Source organism: Pelecanus crispus, chromosome 9 (genome assembly GCF_030463565.1).
Source record: "Pelecanus crispus isolate bPelCri1 chromosome 9, bPelCri1.pri, whole genome shotgun sequence".
NCBI lineage: Eukaryota > Metazoa > Chordata > Aves > Pelecaniformes > Pelecanidae > Pelecanus > Pelecanus crispus.
This window is the reverse complement of record NC_134651.1, coordinates 3,210,335-3,226,557: the sequence shown is the minus strand read 5'-3', so window position 1 is coordinate 3,226,557 and position 16,223 is coordinate 3,210,335. Positions and strand designations below refer to the sequence as shown.

At 40.1% G+C, this 16,223-nt stretch overlaps 1 protein-coding gene and 1 non-coding gene across 2 annotated transcripts in view; both read left to right on the top strand.

The window, feature by feature from the left end:
• Positions 1-13,417, top strand: part of KPNA4 (karyopherin subunit alpha 4) — a 29,510-nt gene extending 16,093 nt beyond the window's left edge. Inside the window, exons 8-17 of the mRNA XM_075717024.1 lie at positions 896-982; positions 2,068-2,237; positions 2,333-2,377; positions 3,719-3,850; positions 4,076-4,204; positions 6,403-6,507; positions 8,146-8,217; positions 8,939-9,101; positions 10,261-10,355; positions 11,484-13,417. Coding sequence (XP_075573139.1) covers positions 896-982; positions 2,068-2,237; positions 2,333-2,377; positions 3,719-3,850; positions 4,076-4,204; positions 6,403-6,507; positions 8,146-8,217; positions 8,939-9,101; positions 10,261-10,355; positions 11,484-11,582 — 1,097 coding nt within the window. The 3' untranslated portion in view covers positions 11,583-13,417. The remainder of the gene's footprint in view (positions 1-895; positions 983-2,067; positions 2,238-2,332; positions 2,378-3,718; positions 3,851-4,075; positions 4,205-6,402; positions 6,508-8,145; positions 8,218-8,938; positions 9,102-10,260; positions 10,356-11,483) is intronic.
• LOC142594390 (small Cajal body-specific RNA 7) lies at positions 4,543-4,852 on the top strand. Its single transcript, XR_012831384.1, has one exon.
• Positions 13,418-16,223: the final 2,806 nt, after the last annotated feature.

The window sequence follows — 16,223 nt, the reverse complement described above, 5'->3', positions numbered from 1 at the left end:
ACCCAAGATGACTGGATTCGTGGAAACAGCTGCTGTTGCTGTACAGGTGCCTTCATAATGGTTATCAAAAGATACTGAACGCAGAGTTGGAAATGCTAGGGAAAAGTACGGGGTGACTTAGCGCTTAGTAGCACATCTGTACCGCCCGCAGGGGTTCTCGAGGTGCAGTTTACCTTGCGTGTCTGCTTGCGTATGCTCGATCAGCCGGGTTTCATCTTGGTAGAGCCAGAGGTGAAATTGTGCACTAAGGCGTTGCCTGGAGCGCCGCACTGGCGGTGTATGCAGAAGATTCCTCGGTAGTTAGCTTTCTGCACGTGCTAGGACCGGCAGCGGGCACATACTTGCTACCAGTAAAGATGTGATGGGGCATACAGGGTACTGTAGATTGGCAAGATTGAAACAAATTAAACCAGTGTACTTCCCTCTTACTACGTTACCAGTCAGTAACGTCGGTGTGTGCCTACTGACTCTTAAGTTGGCCAATTTGAATGGGTGAGGTTGGTCTTTAACAGTTACTGCTCTGCAGTTGGTTCTGATAGATAACTTAGCCTGGAATTTCTAAATTCACTGAATATAACTAAATTTGGAGTCCTGACAAGCTGCAGTAAACTTGTGAGACTTACAAACAGATTAAATGTCAGGTTATTTTAAGAGTTGCTTTCATAATATTCTCAAGTGCAGTCTCTGTAAGAAAGTGCAACAAAGGAAGAATTGTTACAGTGTGTTTTGTTTCAGCATCACCTGGGAAGTTAGTAAAGTTTTGACCAGTACTTAACCTGGGGAAAATTTTTTTTTGTGCGGTACTGAAATCTTATTTAACAGCTAATGATGTGAACTGTTTTGTCTTTTGAGAGATGTATTTCTTAACAATTGCATGGGATTTTGTATCTTTCAGATGCTGTGCCACTTTTTCTGAGACTGCTGCATTCACCTCATCAAAATGTTTGTGAGCAAGCTGTGTGGGCTTTAGGAAATATCATAGGTTTGTGTTACTGCTGCCACTATTCTAAGTTCCTTTTGGTATTGAATGAATAAACTAGGTAGGATTTTGTGTGTTAGAACTTGGAGATGTTCAACTGTGAGACAAAAGGCAGCTGCCAGACTGGCAATTATGCTGTTTTTAATTTATTCCTGGTTTCTCTATTGTGTATCGGTGGTGTGCACCCAAACCACGTGCCTACACGCTTTCTTTCTGGGTACAGAAAAAGGAATTACTGGCAGACAGACATGCAGATTGTTAAAATAAAAACTGTTTTGCCTTGAGTTCTGAAATTTTGCCTGAGCTCACATACCTTGTGTTAAATTCTAGATAAGTTGTGATCATTTGATCTTTCATTTGATTTTTCCTCTTCTTGTGCAAGCATTAGCTTTGTGGTTTAGAGCCCTGACTATGCTTGTAGCACTTGAGGACTAATATCAGTTCTGACATACTGAGATTTCTACAATCTGATATTGTAGAAATGCCTACTCCTTCTTAAGAAGCAAACCAACAAAATCCACGGTATTGTAGCTGCCTGAAGCTGGTAGTGATCTGTGTGCAGGACAAGTCAGATGCTGCTTTCAAGGCAACTGTAGTGATACCTGGGCAGTGACAGAAGTGTGTTAATTTTTCAGATAGGAAGATGTTTTCAGGCACTTTTCACCTACTCTTGGGATGTTTTAGCGTTGGTTATGAACTTTGTGAAGGGATCTTCAGGAATACATTGGTTTATCAACTATTCTCAGTTGTTTGGCATTGTCTGCCACCCCTTTTCCCTTGCCCACCACCACCCCAGCCTGTACAGCTGCTATAAATTATGGAACATTATTCTGTTAAGAATGTAGCTGTGTTTAATGAGAAGTTCAAAATGAATCAATTAGGCAGGCAGCAACAGGTCCTACTAAAGCTTTCTGTAAGTGTCTTTGGTAGATGTATCTATATAGATATGTATATCTATGCATCTTTCCAAGGCCCATATTCTTTACCTTTGTACGCATTTTAAATAACTGAAGTTTTAAGTGTGCAGAAACTGGACTTTTTGTGAATGGCATGGGATGATCTTTGTAATTCTTCGATGTCTTGAACAGGTGATGGACCCCAGTGTAGAGATTACGTTATTAGTCTTGGAGTAGTGAAACCACTGCTGTCCTTCATCAGCCCATCTATTCCCATAACTTTCTTAAGAAATGTTACTTGGGTCATGGTCAACTTGTGCCGTCACAAAGATCCTCCTCCGCCGATGGAAACCATTCAGGAGGTGACTGAATTACTCACTGTTTGGTGTAACTAAAGCTGAAGTTGAGTATCTGTCTGCCTTAAAAATAACTGTCGGGTGCTTCTTTTCCTCCTTAGATCCTTCCAGCGCTCTGTGTTTTAATTCACCACACAGATGTAAATGTAAGTAACACCACTTAGAGCCAGTTTTGCGTTCTGGTACGGTTTTTCAGCTGAAGTATAAAGCTTGTCATAATTAACTTTTTTCTTTAGTTAAAAAAAAAAAAACCCACAAACCTGTGATGTTCTCTTTCATTATGGCAAACTTATTTTGATACCTTTTTAACTGCTTATTTTTAAGTATCAGTTATGATTTTTGCCTGGTATTTCTCTATCTTTGCAAGTGCTTATTTGCATGTACTTTCCCTATGCTTAAAAATAAAATGCCGTTTCTGTGAACATTCATTTACAGTTAAATACAGGATTTTTTTTGACTAGCACTTAAGTTTGAGGTTGTAATGGAAGTCAGTGTAAATTAAAAGAAAAATTAGTGGATGTAACCTCTGAGGGCTTAAATACAAACATTAGGTTATTTTAATAGTGAATTAAATGAGAGACTTTACTGAAATTATGAAATAGCTCAGCTTTTTGCCTAAACATAAGTCAGAATTATTTAAGATGAGTTCTCTGCTTCCTAGTGAAGTTGTAGCTCGATTTTTCTAAGTTAATGGCAACAGTGCTTTACCAAAATGTTTAAATACATTAACTAAAGTTTGCATAGTAATTATACTATTAATGTCTTGTATATAAGTAGGTGAAATTAAGCTTATTTAAATCTCTTGAAATGGCTGTATTTGTGAATCAGTCAAGAGTTGTCAGCTGAAACAATGCTCAGTTTTTTTGTAAGCTGTCACTTGAAGTGTTCAGATTTACTGCTATTTAAATCGGCTTTTCTGTGTGTGGATACACACAAGTATGCACACTCACAGAGGGAATTCAGTCTTAAGTGCTGCTGCACCAGATGTTAAAAAAAATGTTGAAGCTTTTCTTGAATTTTGTGGTGGAATGCCAAGAAAAAAATACCATGATGCCATATGATGTACAGCTCACTGGTTTAAGAGTGCCAAATGCCCGTAGTTCGGTATTTGCTAGGGCTTTGTCTTCCTTCCAGGGGCAAGTCCTTCATATCTCACATTGACTACCAGTACTTCATGAAAAGAGCAGATATAATTGAACTGCTTTTATTATATCCTTCAGAATTTAAGCTGTAGTTAGCAGTTTAGCTGTTGTTTAGCTGTTTTTTTTGTCTCTGTGTATTCTTTGGAGCTAGAAGAGGTTGAACAGCACTTGTATTTCAGACTTCTGTAGAGTGGAATGTATGAAGTTTGTAAAACAAACGTGTTTTGCTGTATTGCATCAATTCTGGCTTCACGATGAGAATAGTTTTACATTTTAATGTATATTACTTTTTGTAAGACTTGTGATATTTCTGTAATATTTACAAATAAATGTTTTCACTGTTAGATATTGGTAGATACAGTCTGGGCGCTCTCATATCTAACGGATGCTGGCAATGAACAGATCCAGATGGTGATAGACTCCGGAATAGTCCCTCATTTGGTTCCTCTTCTCAGTCATCAAGAAGTTAAAGTGCAAGTAAGTTTGGAAACTTCAAGGAAGTGTTGCTCAAAATGTAACGCTAGAGAAAGCAGCTGGTTTCTTTTTACAGTTCATGTTGAAGTTTAAAGAGTACTTTTTCCTATGTGGTACAGCATTTGGATAAAACCTTTTGCTGTTCTAACTGTTACTGTTTGAAAGTATGTGCTCAACTAGAAAAACCTTTGATAAAAAGAACTCTTCAAAGAAAGTGTTTTGTTTCAGACTGCTGCACTGAGAGCTGTAGGAAACATTGTCACTGGTACCGATGAACAGACACAGGTAGTTCTGAATTGTGAAGCTCTTTCGCATTTTCCAGCACTTCTGACACATCCCAAAGAAAAAATAAATAAGGTAAGTAACTGCAGAGACTGCACCCAATTGATAACTTTTTTGTATTTGGCTTAGCTGTTTTCGGTTGCACAGAACATAGTGTGGTAGAGATTGGAGTACTTGGCTACTTAGGCCAGTTTATGGCAAGAGCAGGCAGGGTGCTGAAGTTTTTCTTGAAGTTAATATCCGTAGAAAAATCTCTTAAGGAGCTGCAAACTTGTACTTGACAAGAATGTTGTTTCCTGATTCTTCTAATTGAATTTTTACAGAATTAAAGCTTTATCTTCTAGTTCTGGCTGTTGACTTAAAAGTTGGAGTTCTTGATATGTGAAATGGCGCTTTAATTAAACTGACTCTCTTGGAAGTGATGAAATAGAGATAATTGGATGTCTCTCTGAATGGAGTGTGTGTGATAAATGGAATTTAGTCAGACTGGGGGTGGGGTGTGGGGAGCGTGTGTGCGTGCATGTATAGAAAAGGCTTTAAATGGGGGCACTGATGGTGCGGTGCTGATTCCGGAGTGCATCTGAGGCATGTTGTTCAGTTCTGGGGTGCCACTTCACAACATTGCCAATGATTAAAGCCCAAAACAAGCCCACCAAGACGAGCCTAGGCATCCTGAATCTCTAACAGGTTCATTAATGAAAGTGATCCTGTGATCTGATCTGAGAGACTCAGTTGAATGAAATGTGAGAATTTCTGAATCTCGTGTTGAGAGAAATATTTGTCTAAAAAGCTGCCATGCCAGATGAGAGGAGAAGGGAATTGAGGAGTGATGGGGAGGGTTTCTAGGAAGGGAGAAATTTCTCAACTATAAGATTAAAAAGAAAAAAAGTTGATACTCTGAATGTACTTAAAATTTTATGTGAAACTGTGTTCACTATTTCTTGACTTAAAGTATAGATTCCCACTTAAAAAGGGGAGTGGAGGGCTCTTGGTCCTTGTTGAACATAAGAATCCAGATACAGTCTTTGGCTTAGTTCAAAATTTCAGCTGTTCAGGACTGGGGGGGCCTACTGGGGAAAAGATCCCTTCTCACACACTTTCCTAGGCACCCTCTGTTGCTTATTGCTGGAAGGAGAATGCCCTGGGCTTATGGACAGAATGATCATAAAGGGTCATATAATGCTATGGTATTCTTGAAAAGCAAGCATTGCAGTAGTAGGTGTTGCATTTTCTTGATGATTGATGCTGAGAAACGTTATGAAGCAGGTAACTCTCTCTGCTAACATACTCTGCTCTGGTGAGACCTCACCCAGAGCCCTGCGCCCAGCTCTGGGCCCTCAGCACAGGACACGGAGCTGCTGGAGCGGGGCCAGAGGAGGCCACAGAAATGCCCCGAGGGCCGGAGCCCCTCTGCTGCGGGGCCAGGCTGGGGGGGCTGGGGGTGCTCAGCCTGGAGAGGAGGGGGCTGCGGGGAGGCCTGAGTGCGGCCTGGCAGTGCTGAGAGGGGCTGCAGGAAGGGGGGGGGCAAGCTTTTTAGCAAGGCCTGCTGTGACAGGACAAGGAGCGATGGATTTAAACTAAAGGTGGACAGATTCAGACTGGATATAAGGAAGAAATGTTTTACAGTGAGGGTGGTGAGGCGCTGGCACAGGTTGCCCAGAGAGGCGGTGGAGGCCCCATCCCTGGGAACATCCCAGGCCAGGCTGGACGGGGCTGTGAGCACCCTGGGCTGGGTAAAGCTGTCCCTGGCACTGCAGGGGCTGGGCTGGGTGGGCTCTAAAGGGCCCTTCCCACCCAAACCATTCCATGGTTCTATGATTCATACTGTCTTCTACCACTTTGATGTCCGGAAAACATGATGCATTTTGGAGCTCATCTGACCAGCAGGTGGAAACTGCTGTAGCATTCATTCTCAGTAACGGAATCAATGATGAGTGCCCATTTGTAGCCTTGTGACTTCTTTTGTCTCCAAATAATTTTCCTTGTAATCTGTGGATTTGGAGTATTTGGTTGTAACTTGGTAACAGTGAAAGACTGAAGAGGCTGGTGGAGTCTGCTAAGGCGAGACTGTCCGCGTTGTTACCTGTACGTCTAGCCTATGTACTAGGAATTCAGCTATGTACAAACTGATACAGTACTTGATTGTATTTAAGATTGACTAGTGTATGAATTGTGGCTCTAAAAATGTGAATGTATACAATCTTGCTGGAGTGGAAATAAAATATGACACAGAAGACTGAAGTAATAATTTCTCATGTCCTTTTCTTTTGCAGGAAGCAGTGTGGTTCCTATCTAACATCACTGCAGGAAATCAGCAGCAAGTTCAGGCAGTAATAGATGCAAACCTTGTTCCAATGATAATACATCTTCTAGATAAGGTTGGATAACAAGGGGGATTTAACAGTTTGTTTCCTTAATTGGGGAAGGCGACAGTGAATTCTGTGCTTCATGTTTTAAATCATACTGTAAACGTGGGGGGTAGGGGTAAACTTTACTTTAGAGCATTGTTTTGTATGTTGTGAGGTAAAATACACTACTCTTGGTATTCTTTTGTGAAGTGCTATGAGATGGAGTGCCAAATGTACTGGGCAAAGGAAGCAGATCGGGGAAGCTCTTTCTCGGGTCCTTCTAAATCTCATTTAAATTATTTTTCTCACTGTGTAAACAGTGGGGCTAGAATTCTTCGTATGTAGCATGAAGAGGCCTGGATGGGAACAGCACTGAGTTAGTTCCCAGCATTTTGCCAAGGCTTAAGGACTTCATCCTTTTTTTTTTCCCCTCGCGTTATCTGGAAACATAAGGAAATGCTCAACAGTGGCATTTATTAACCTATTTGTATTACTGCATTTATTTTGTCTGAGAGTAACCCAAGCAATGATCCTCTGACAGTGGATTGTGGACTGGGGTTGTCCTGTTTGCTGCTTTTTTTTTCTAACAAGTAAAATTGCATCAACAAAAAATAGGCAGCCATCGACAATAATTGTAGCTTTTGTGTGTTCAGAGTTTTTCCCATGGAAAAGCAACACGCTCTGTGCTTCTGTGGATGCATGCTTCTTTTCAGTAAGAGATGAAACTTGAGATGAATGCTTTTATTACCTTTTTTTATTAAATGGTGAAGTCAAGTAGTTGCTCGCAAACACTTCTGAATGCTTTTCTCATGCTTTTTCCCAAAGTATCCCGTTGCTTGCTGAGAGGTTGAATGCTAATGGGTCATCTTTTGGGACTTCAAATACCTGTATTCCTTTTCAGTTGTTGGGCGTTAGTGTCTTTTAAAACATCAGTTTCCAAACCACGTTCTGCTCCCAAGGATCTGCCTTGTGTGAAAGAAGGATAGTTAAAAGCGTGTTTTTAAACAGGAACAGTACAACATTTCTGTCTTGGAAACACTTCCTGCTTTATTCATTACTTGATTTTTCTTTCCTGAAGTGTGGAAGGAACCCATAAATACCAACCTTACGATGCGTTCAGCCATGACAAAGATGCAATGTCTTGCTTCAGTGTAGAGGCTGGGGTTGAGACTGAAGGAATACTTTTCCCCTAAGTAACGTATGTTCACAAATAGTTCTGTTAACTGCCAATTTATTGATGGCTGAGAAAAAGAGTTGGAGACCTTTAAATTTAGTAAGCAGACGTGAGTTGACTAACTTCAGAGGCAGATGCAGTTATAGTGTGTACAGTGCTTTATCAAAATTGACACTTCCTGCTTATTTCTCACTGTAACATATGACAGCTCTTGATAAGGAATGCGAGAGAGGGGAGTACTACAGTTTTTATTTACTCTGATGCAAACAAATTCCCCTTCCTCTGGAAGATCGATTTAAACACATGGTTGCAGGGAAGGGATGAACACTCTGTGGGTAGACTCACACATCTGCAGGCTTTGTCAGTTACTCGCCCTACTTACTGAAAACTGCTGTGGTGGTACCATGTAGACTGTGACAAATACAAGCTTTTATTAGGATACTACATAACGTAAAAACTGAAATGATTATTTCTGTTTGCGGTTGTATTTTTAGGGTGACTTTGGTACTCAGAAAGAAGCTGCTTGGGCAATAAGCAACTTAACGATCAGTGGAAGAAAAGACCAAGTGAGTCAAACCTTAAGAAAAGGTCCATTATCTTTCTCGGGGGCATTTGAGAGGGTACCTCAGCTGATTGGTTTAGACTTCTTCTGTGCCAGGATTACGAATGTCTGGATTCCTCTCCTGTTCCGTAACTCTTCCCTTTTCCACAAGGGATTTAAGAGTGAGCTTCAGTTGTCGTTTCTGGAATGACCTGAGATGAAGAGCGTCAATGGCGATTTGAATGGAAGCTCTTCGTTAGGGTGGCCTAGTAGCTATGAATGACTGCATTCAGGCTCTGATGAGATTCTTGGTCATTCAGCGTCTCTTTCTACTTTTTTTTACCCCTTATGGATAAGAGTGTGATAATTATAATGATAGTAGCCATTGAGTAGAAATACACTAGTTTCTTGTAAGCCCAAAATATTAAATTTGTGGCAGGGTTGGGGGGGTGGTGGTGTCACCCCTCAAAGGTGAGGTTGAAACTCCTTGTCTAATACTGAAAAATTCACAGTATCTGCTACTTGTGTGTTCTAGACTCAAAATATATTTGTAAGGTAATTCATAAATGTTACCTTTTTGTGCTCTAAACCAAGAACTTCTGAAAGTGACTGCTACGGAATACCCTTACCTTGTTGGGTAACTTTTGAGTATTTTGACTTCACTAAACTTTTTTGCACGTGTGCTTGTGGTGCATTGCTTGCTTCCGTCACACTCCTGATGTAACTATTTGCTTTTTTCCCCTTAGGTGGCCTACTTAATTCAACAAAATGTAATTCCTCCCTTTTGCAATTTGCTGACAGTAAAAGATGCGCAAGTTGTGCAAGTGGTTCTGGATGGACTAAGTAATATATTAAAAATGGCTGAAGATGAAGCGGAAACCATAGCCAATCTTATAGAAGAGTGTGGAGGTACGATGCTTCACATTTTGATACCCTTTTTTCAGAAATTGATGGTTTGGCTTCCTACCACGTGTACGTGCTGTTGGCTTTCCTGTGTGTTGGCACAGACGTTTTTAAAGCAAACCTTTTTTGAAAGTGACCTTTTCATGCCTATCAGGTGCATATACTGATTAAGTTCATGATCAAGTAAAATGTGGAGGAGCTGGATAATGGCAGTGAAGTTTATTAGGTGCCAATTTTCTAACAGTCTCCTGTACTTGACAAATTAGTTTCTGTTAATGTAGGGATGCTATGCTTGCCTTAATCATGTACAAGTCATGTCCAGGTGGATTTGGGGCGGGGAGGGGGGTTGAATCTATATACAACAGTTGCAGAAGTATGATAGCTTTAATTTACTAATGGCTTTCAGACTTTCTCTGTATTGGTTGCTATTTAAGTTGACTGAAACTCTTCAATGATGAAAGAACAGTGGTATTAAATTTGGGCACAGGTGAAAAACCGTGTGGGATTTTGTTAATGTGGAGTTGAATCGTCTTTAAAATACAAAAACTTGAGGGAGGGAGGAAGCTTATTTGATAGGTAATAGTGGGGGAGGGAGAAAAGCGGTGTTCATGCCTAAAGCTCTGCTTGTCAGAACTTAAAAAATATTTATTATGTATGCTCTACTCATGTCTGCCAGTAACTTAAACTGTACTGGAGCTACCTGCTGTATAATCAAACTACAGGTCAGTAATTGATAGCGTGTGTGCCACCAGTCTGTGGATTTGGAATGTCACAGCTTGGGACAGCCACACCAGGTGCTGAAAAGATGTTTTTGTGAAAAGGGAGAATGTCCTAGTGCTTGGCCCTCCCCATATTTCCACAGATCAGCTTAACCACTCCTAGCAAGAAGAGGAGTACTATCATTGCTGGAATTGACCTTTTATACAATTTTTTTGGGTTTGTCATGGAATGTATTCCTCAATCTCTAATATATTTCCTCAAATCTCTAAGAAGCTTTTATGCTTTAAGAATGTCAGATGAGCTTAACAGCATCTTATTCATACTCACTCTATTCCTAGATTTGTTTTTAAGGACTCTGTATGATGAGGCCTTAAGGGGAGAGGAAGGTTATTTTGCCTGAACTTAGTATTTTAACTCTGTTACATTTCTTGTGTGTTTATTGTAGGCCTGGAGAAAATTGAACAGCTACAAAATCATGAAAATGAAGACATCTACAAACTGGCTTATGAGATCATTGATCAGTTCTTCTCTTCAGATGATGTAAGTGTGTAACAGCTCTGCAGTCTGCTTCTGTAATTGTTGGTTTATATTTATAAATACGGTTCGGGATAAAGGCAACAGCTCTAAAGCCTGCTCTGTGATGTTTGTTTGGTTTTTCGGTGAAGAATGAGCCCTTACTTGAACCTGTTGCATATCTAGCCATTCTTTGTGATGAAGTATCTGAAGATCTGATGCCTAACTTAAGCCTACTCTTTCGGGCTTAAAATACTGGGCTCTGAATAGTTCTCTTACCCGTCAGCTTCTGACTAAGCTTGACATCTCACATTTGATAAGGGCCCTGCTGACTTGAGTACCGATTCTGAGGTTCTGCTTCTTAAGCAGCCAACTATTTTGAGTATTCTAGTGATTTCAGAGGTAGGCTGTGCTGATCAAGAACGTTGGTTTCAGTTTAAATGTGTAACGTAAATCAAAGAAAGGTTTTAGATGTGTATGCACTTTAAATCATAAAAGTTAATTGCATATAAAGGAAGTGCAGTCATGTCAGTCTGTGTCATGAAGCGAAAGGGTTTTCTGCTTGCTCGAAGAACTTTCAGGAGCAGATTACTGCAAAAATGGTAGAGCTCAGTTGCATTCATGCCCTGCTGTCCGCACTGAAGTTTATTTTGTGCTAAATAACACATACTTATTTATGTGTTTCACTTTTATATGAACAATAAGACGTAAGTCTTGTTAAGCAACTGAAATCTTGCACATACGGCAGGACTTGGAATTTAATCTGGTGTCAATCTGGTTACCTGTATACTACCTATTTAAATCGAAACTGCAGTTTGGGCTTAATCCTTACTTGATTTAATGGTATTGGTCTTCTCTTAAGAACTGTGACAGTTGGCAATAAGGATGACGTGTGACTTGCAGAATGCTTTCCAGGAGTGACAGCTGCATAAACGAGAGGCTGCTGGGTGCCATGCAGCCTGCCTACTAAATCCACACTAAACCATTTTGGCCTAAATTACTTTGTCATTGTAGTGCTCTTACTAAACTGGGGGAGAAGAATGGCAAGGAAGTAGATGAGGTGGAGAGAGCAATGCTCTTCAGGATTGTCTGGCTCCTTTTTAGTGAGGCTTTTGTCTTTGCGTTCCTGCTCATGATGTTCTCGTTCTGTTGCAGATTGATGAAGATCCTAGCCTTGTTCCAGAAGCAATCCAAGGCGGAACATTTGGTTTCAATTCATCTGCCAATGTACCAGCAGAAGGGTTCCAGTTTTAGAGTGGTATTTTGGAAGTTAGGTACAATGCAGCACTGAATAAAAAAAAGGTTTGATCCATCAATCTTGGCTCATGGGATCCGCTGCTGCATTAAATCGGGAAAGAAAATGTGAAGATTTCATTTGGAATCACAGAAAAGCCCAAATGAAGTCAAGATGGCGAGTGGGTGCGAGTGAGAATGAGTGGCAAAATGTAACGAAAAACTTCACACTGAATGCTTATTTAGATTGTTCAAAGAAAAAGGGCTACAGGTCAAAGATCTTCAGTGCCTGAGAAGGAACAATGACTTACTAGAGCAATTGGGGGGAAATGCAGTACTATCATCATCAAGCCTTGTAAGCATAAGAGAATAGGATGCCCACATAAGTCCAAGGAGAATGAGCCCAGGCCTTGCTATGAAGCACCGTGTGAATGGACAACATTGAGTGAATGTCTGGACTCGATGCTGTGGAGCCAGGCTCGTGTCCCAAATACGGGGCTCTTCAGTCCTGAAGCAGGCTCCTAGTCCTGGCGTGGCGTGTGTACGAGAGTATGGTTGTGATGCTGTATGTGAACGCATGCAAGCTTGATTCGCCTTCAGGGGGCTGATAACAAACCTAGTAAATCATCAAAATGAGTTCATAAGTGTTAACTTACACTGGACACAAAAACAAAGACCGGTTTAGCAGCAGACTCTGGTTTACTCCTGCAGCCTGTGTTTCTTTTTTGTTTGTGGTTTTTTTTTTCCCCCCCTCTTATTTTTCTTTTAGTTCTTTTCAATTTCTTTCCTCTATGGCTTATTAGTTGTTTGTAAAGTCAGAATTTCAGGAAGGCTTCCCTGTGCATTTGCACCAGATGAATGTTTGATGTTATGAAAAGCTTTCCATATCATCAAAACTAATTTGTAGATTTTTGCATGAAGAAAATCATACATTTCCCTTCAAATAGACTGTGTTGCAGTACACAAGTTGCCATAATAGTAGAAAGCAGTAAAATGTGGTAATAAAATCTCATCCTTTTCATTTTCAAAGATAACATGAAGACCTTTGCATGTGGTAATCTACAGCATAGTTCATTTTTAGATTTCGTTGAGTCCTGTAACCAAATGTTTCCGTTGTGGTAGAATACCGTGCTGTGTTTCAATGTTACTTGTTTTCAAACTTTGTTTTCTATGAAAATGATATGGAAACTTCCAAAAATGAAATTTGGTGCATATGTACTGCCGAATAAAGACCGAAAAAGAGGTGTGAATAGATGTACAAATCAAGTCATGGTTTGAACACCTTTAATATGCCTAATCCGATTGTTTTAGACTCTTTTTATCTTAGATGTAGGCAGCCATGAACAATCTATTTTGAGCCACTTTAGAGAGAAAACTTTGTATTTTTAAAACTTGCACAAAAAGGATGCAAGTGTTTTTATAATTGGAGTAATACCTCAGTTTTGAGGTTCTGCACACTAAATTAAAGGTGACATTACAAATTTGTAGAAAATGAACTCTTTATAAGGTGGCTCATTGTAGGAAATGCTGTGCCTTCCCCTTTGAGCACAAGTGTTGCATGAACAACAGTTTGCTATAATAAAACATACCAGATTAGCCACCATTAGCATCTATATCTACCTTGTGTTTTAAAATCAACTGGTAATTCTGAAACACTGTAGAATGGATAAAGATTATTTTGTGATCATAACTCTCTTTGTTGGACTAGAGTATTTTTGCAGCATTCCTTGTCATCAGAAACATGGTTAAAGTTTAAAACTAGAAGCAGCGGAAACTAGCTTGTGAAATTTATCCAAGTAGAGTGCAGGCTAGGCTGTCTTGGGGAAATAAACATTAAAACTTGCAACAGCGTTGTATGCGGTGTGTCTTTGTGTATACGCTCCAGTTTTCATCGAGATGGGAAGATCATCGTTTGAAGAAGGTTACAGTGAGATTTCTGAATCTTGTCTTTTTTTACCTGCCAAATGTCAGTGTGTGGTGTGGTATGTTTTGTAGGCATGAGGTAAATAACTGTTTTGGTATAAATATTTAGAAATATCCAGTTTACCTAATTACGTAGTATGTGTTCACTAAATAAATTAGGGCTGTTTTTCTGTAGAATGTAGGGAACCCTTAGAGGAGGTAAAATGCTTAAACTGCTGTTTTTAAAGGAAGCTGCAATGCCATAAGTAAAATTACACTTCACACTAAGGTATCTTTGTGAAGGATGTACTGTAGAAAAGTGCTTTATTGTTAGAATCCATTCTTATTAGGCATAAGAGGAGAACAGATGTTTGTAGCAACTTTCACGTTTTCAAAACAAGCAAAAAACCCCAAAACCAAAGCACTATGGCAAGGTCTGCATTTACTGGCAGTAAATGCCTCTGGCACTCCCCTGATGGGGTGTACTTACGGAGCATTACCTTAACCCGGGGCTGTTCTAGCTGCAGCCTCTGCTCTCTTATGCTGTCAGTGGTGGTGGTCTGTTGGTTTTGGTGGGTTTTTTTAAAGTGGAAAACTCTCTTCACTTGCTTCACAGCGGATCCTGTCACTATTCTGTTAGTTTGCCAAAATCTGGAAAGCTTAAACTTTTCAGCAGCCACGGGGTGGCAGCATTCGGAGCTCTTGAGGAGCAAAACTGAAGCCAGTTTATTCAATGCCTTTTTTTTTTTTTTTTCCCCAAAAAAGTTGCAGTTTGAGGTAATGTAATGAATTATGTTGTTGGGGAAAAGGGAGTTGTTCGGGAGGCTTGGGATACAAACAAGAAATAACTTGGACTTACTTTAGGACTACTAATCAGATGATTAAAATGTCAAGAAGGCAGAGTTACTTACAGGTACAGCCTTGCATTGCTGTAATGGAAGTCACAGACCAATTTTCTGCCTCTGTGTGAAGATGAATAAATTTTAGCCTTTGACTTTATTGAGCAATGGAATTAGGTCATCAACAGAAGCAACTCAGATGCTTCCCTTTTAACACGGAAGCTGTGACATGGAGTGTACTTCCCAAGCTGGTAGCAGAACACTGCTCTGTGATATTTAGGTTGCCTGTAACCATGCAGATGGGAACTCTGGTCACTGTTCTTCAATTCTAACAAAAACCAAAGATGCGGGGGTGAGGTTGTACGTTAATCTACTCTTTCAGGCTTTTGAAGTAGATAATTGGCTTTTGAGCTGAACTTAGTGTAGCAGATACCTAGAAAAAAACCTTTAAAATATTAAAAGGGCAAAAGCTGATCCATGGTATAAGCTATCCCAGGTAGGATTTTTATTCCAAGGAGCAGCCTTGTTGGATCAAACTGGAATTTTAGGATCTCAGTGTTGGACTAGCTGATTTAGCTAGCAGGAGTAGTTCTGTGGAGGGAAGAAGAATACGCTGAATCGGAAGGGGTAGCTTGAGAGAAGCTGACCCTGTTTCTTTCTCTCCCACTACTGGAAGTAGAAAAGGCCCCGATGGTGTGAGGGCTTTCAGCACAGCAGAGCCATTTGCTGGAGGCATGGAGCCTTGAACAGAGGCGTACCTTTCGTCTGTCTGCACAGAACGGTGTCTTCCGGTGGACCGCAAGCATTCCCAGTAAGTTGTCTGCTTCTGCTGGTTTGGTGGTGGAACGGGCTAGTCTGTTAAAAAATAATAATTTCTGGATAGTGTGTTCAGATACCAAGCAACTTAAAAGGCTTTCAAGTAAAATAGTAAGTAGTTTCAAGTAAAGTAAGTAAGGCAACTTAATCAGCCCCGAGCAAGGGAACCTGATGACTTCTGCGTAACCAGGGCTCTGCTCTTACACAATTTCAAAAGCCTAAGGAAAACAGTGGAAGTGCCGGGAAGAAAGCGGGGTGACTTTCTGCTTGAAACTGAAGAAATCTGTGTGTATTTGTTAACAGCTCCTCCTACCATACAGTGCGTTGCATAAATTACCAAGTTACTTTTGCTGCTTTATAATTAAGAATGTCTTCATATTAATGCTTGTAGACTCTTTGCCACTTTTAACTATAAATGTTTCCTCAACTCTGCGTGTCACCAAATTACCAGCAGGAATGCTGGTCACAAGGCTGGAAACAATTACAGAAGTCCTGCATCTGGATCAAATAGACTTTATGAAAGGAAACTTAGTAGCAGAAAACGTGTAAAGTTTACAAACTCTTCCTAATAGTAAGTTTTAGCTACTGCCAGATTAAAACTCAGAAGGCACACAAAATTAATGGAAAGAGTTAGTTACTTCAATACCTGCGGAAAAGTGACTGGAAACTTAATTTCCATGAAGAAATTCCCATTTTTTGCTTGTAAATCCCTTGAGGTGGGGGTCCTGTGTTTCTTCTGCTGGTTTGGTGTGCTCCAAAGCTGAGAAGACTTTTCTTCAAGCTGTCATTAAAACTGTCATCCATAAAGGTATATTAAAGCTATTTAAATTTCTATAAAACACCACCGAAAGCTACTATTACTGGAAAACAACAAATGTGGGAAACTTTAAATGCCAGCTGTTGGTAAATGCGTTACAGAAGTTCTGTAATTTGATGGAAAGGCAGATGGGCAGTAGTCAGACCGTATCAGCAACACCAGATGATGGTATGAAGCAAGCTCGTCATTCCTAGAACGGCACTTTTTCAGATGAAATATTAATTCATCTTGAATTCTTGATTCTTTTTAAGTACATAAAAATAAACTGGGTATAAACCAGTATACAGT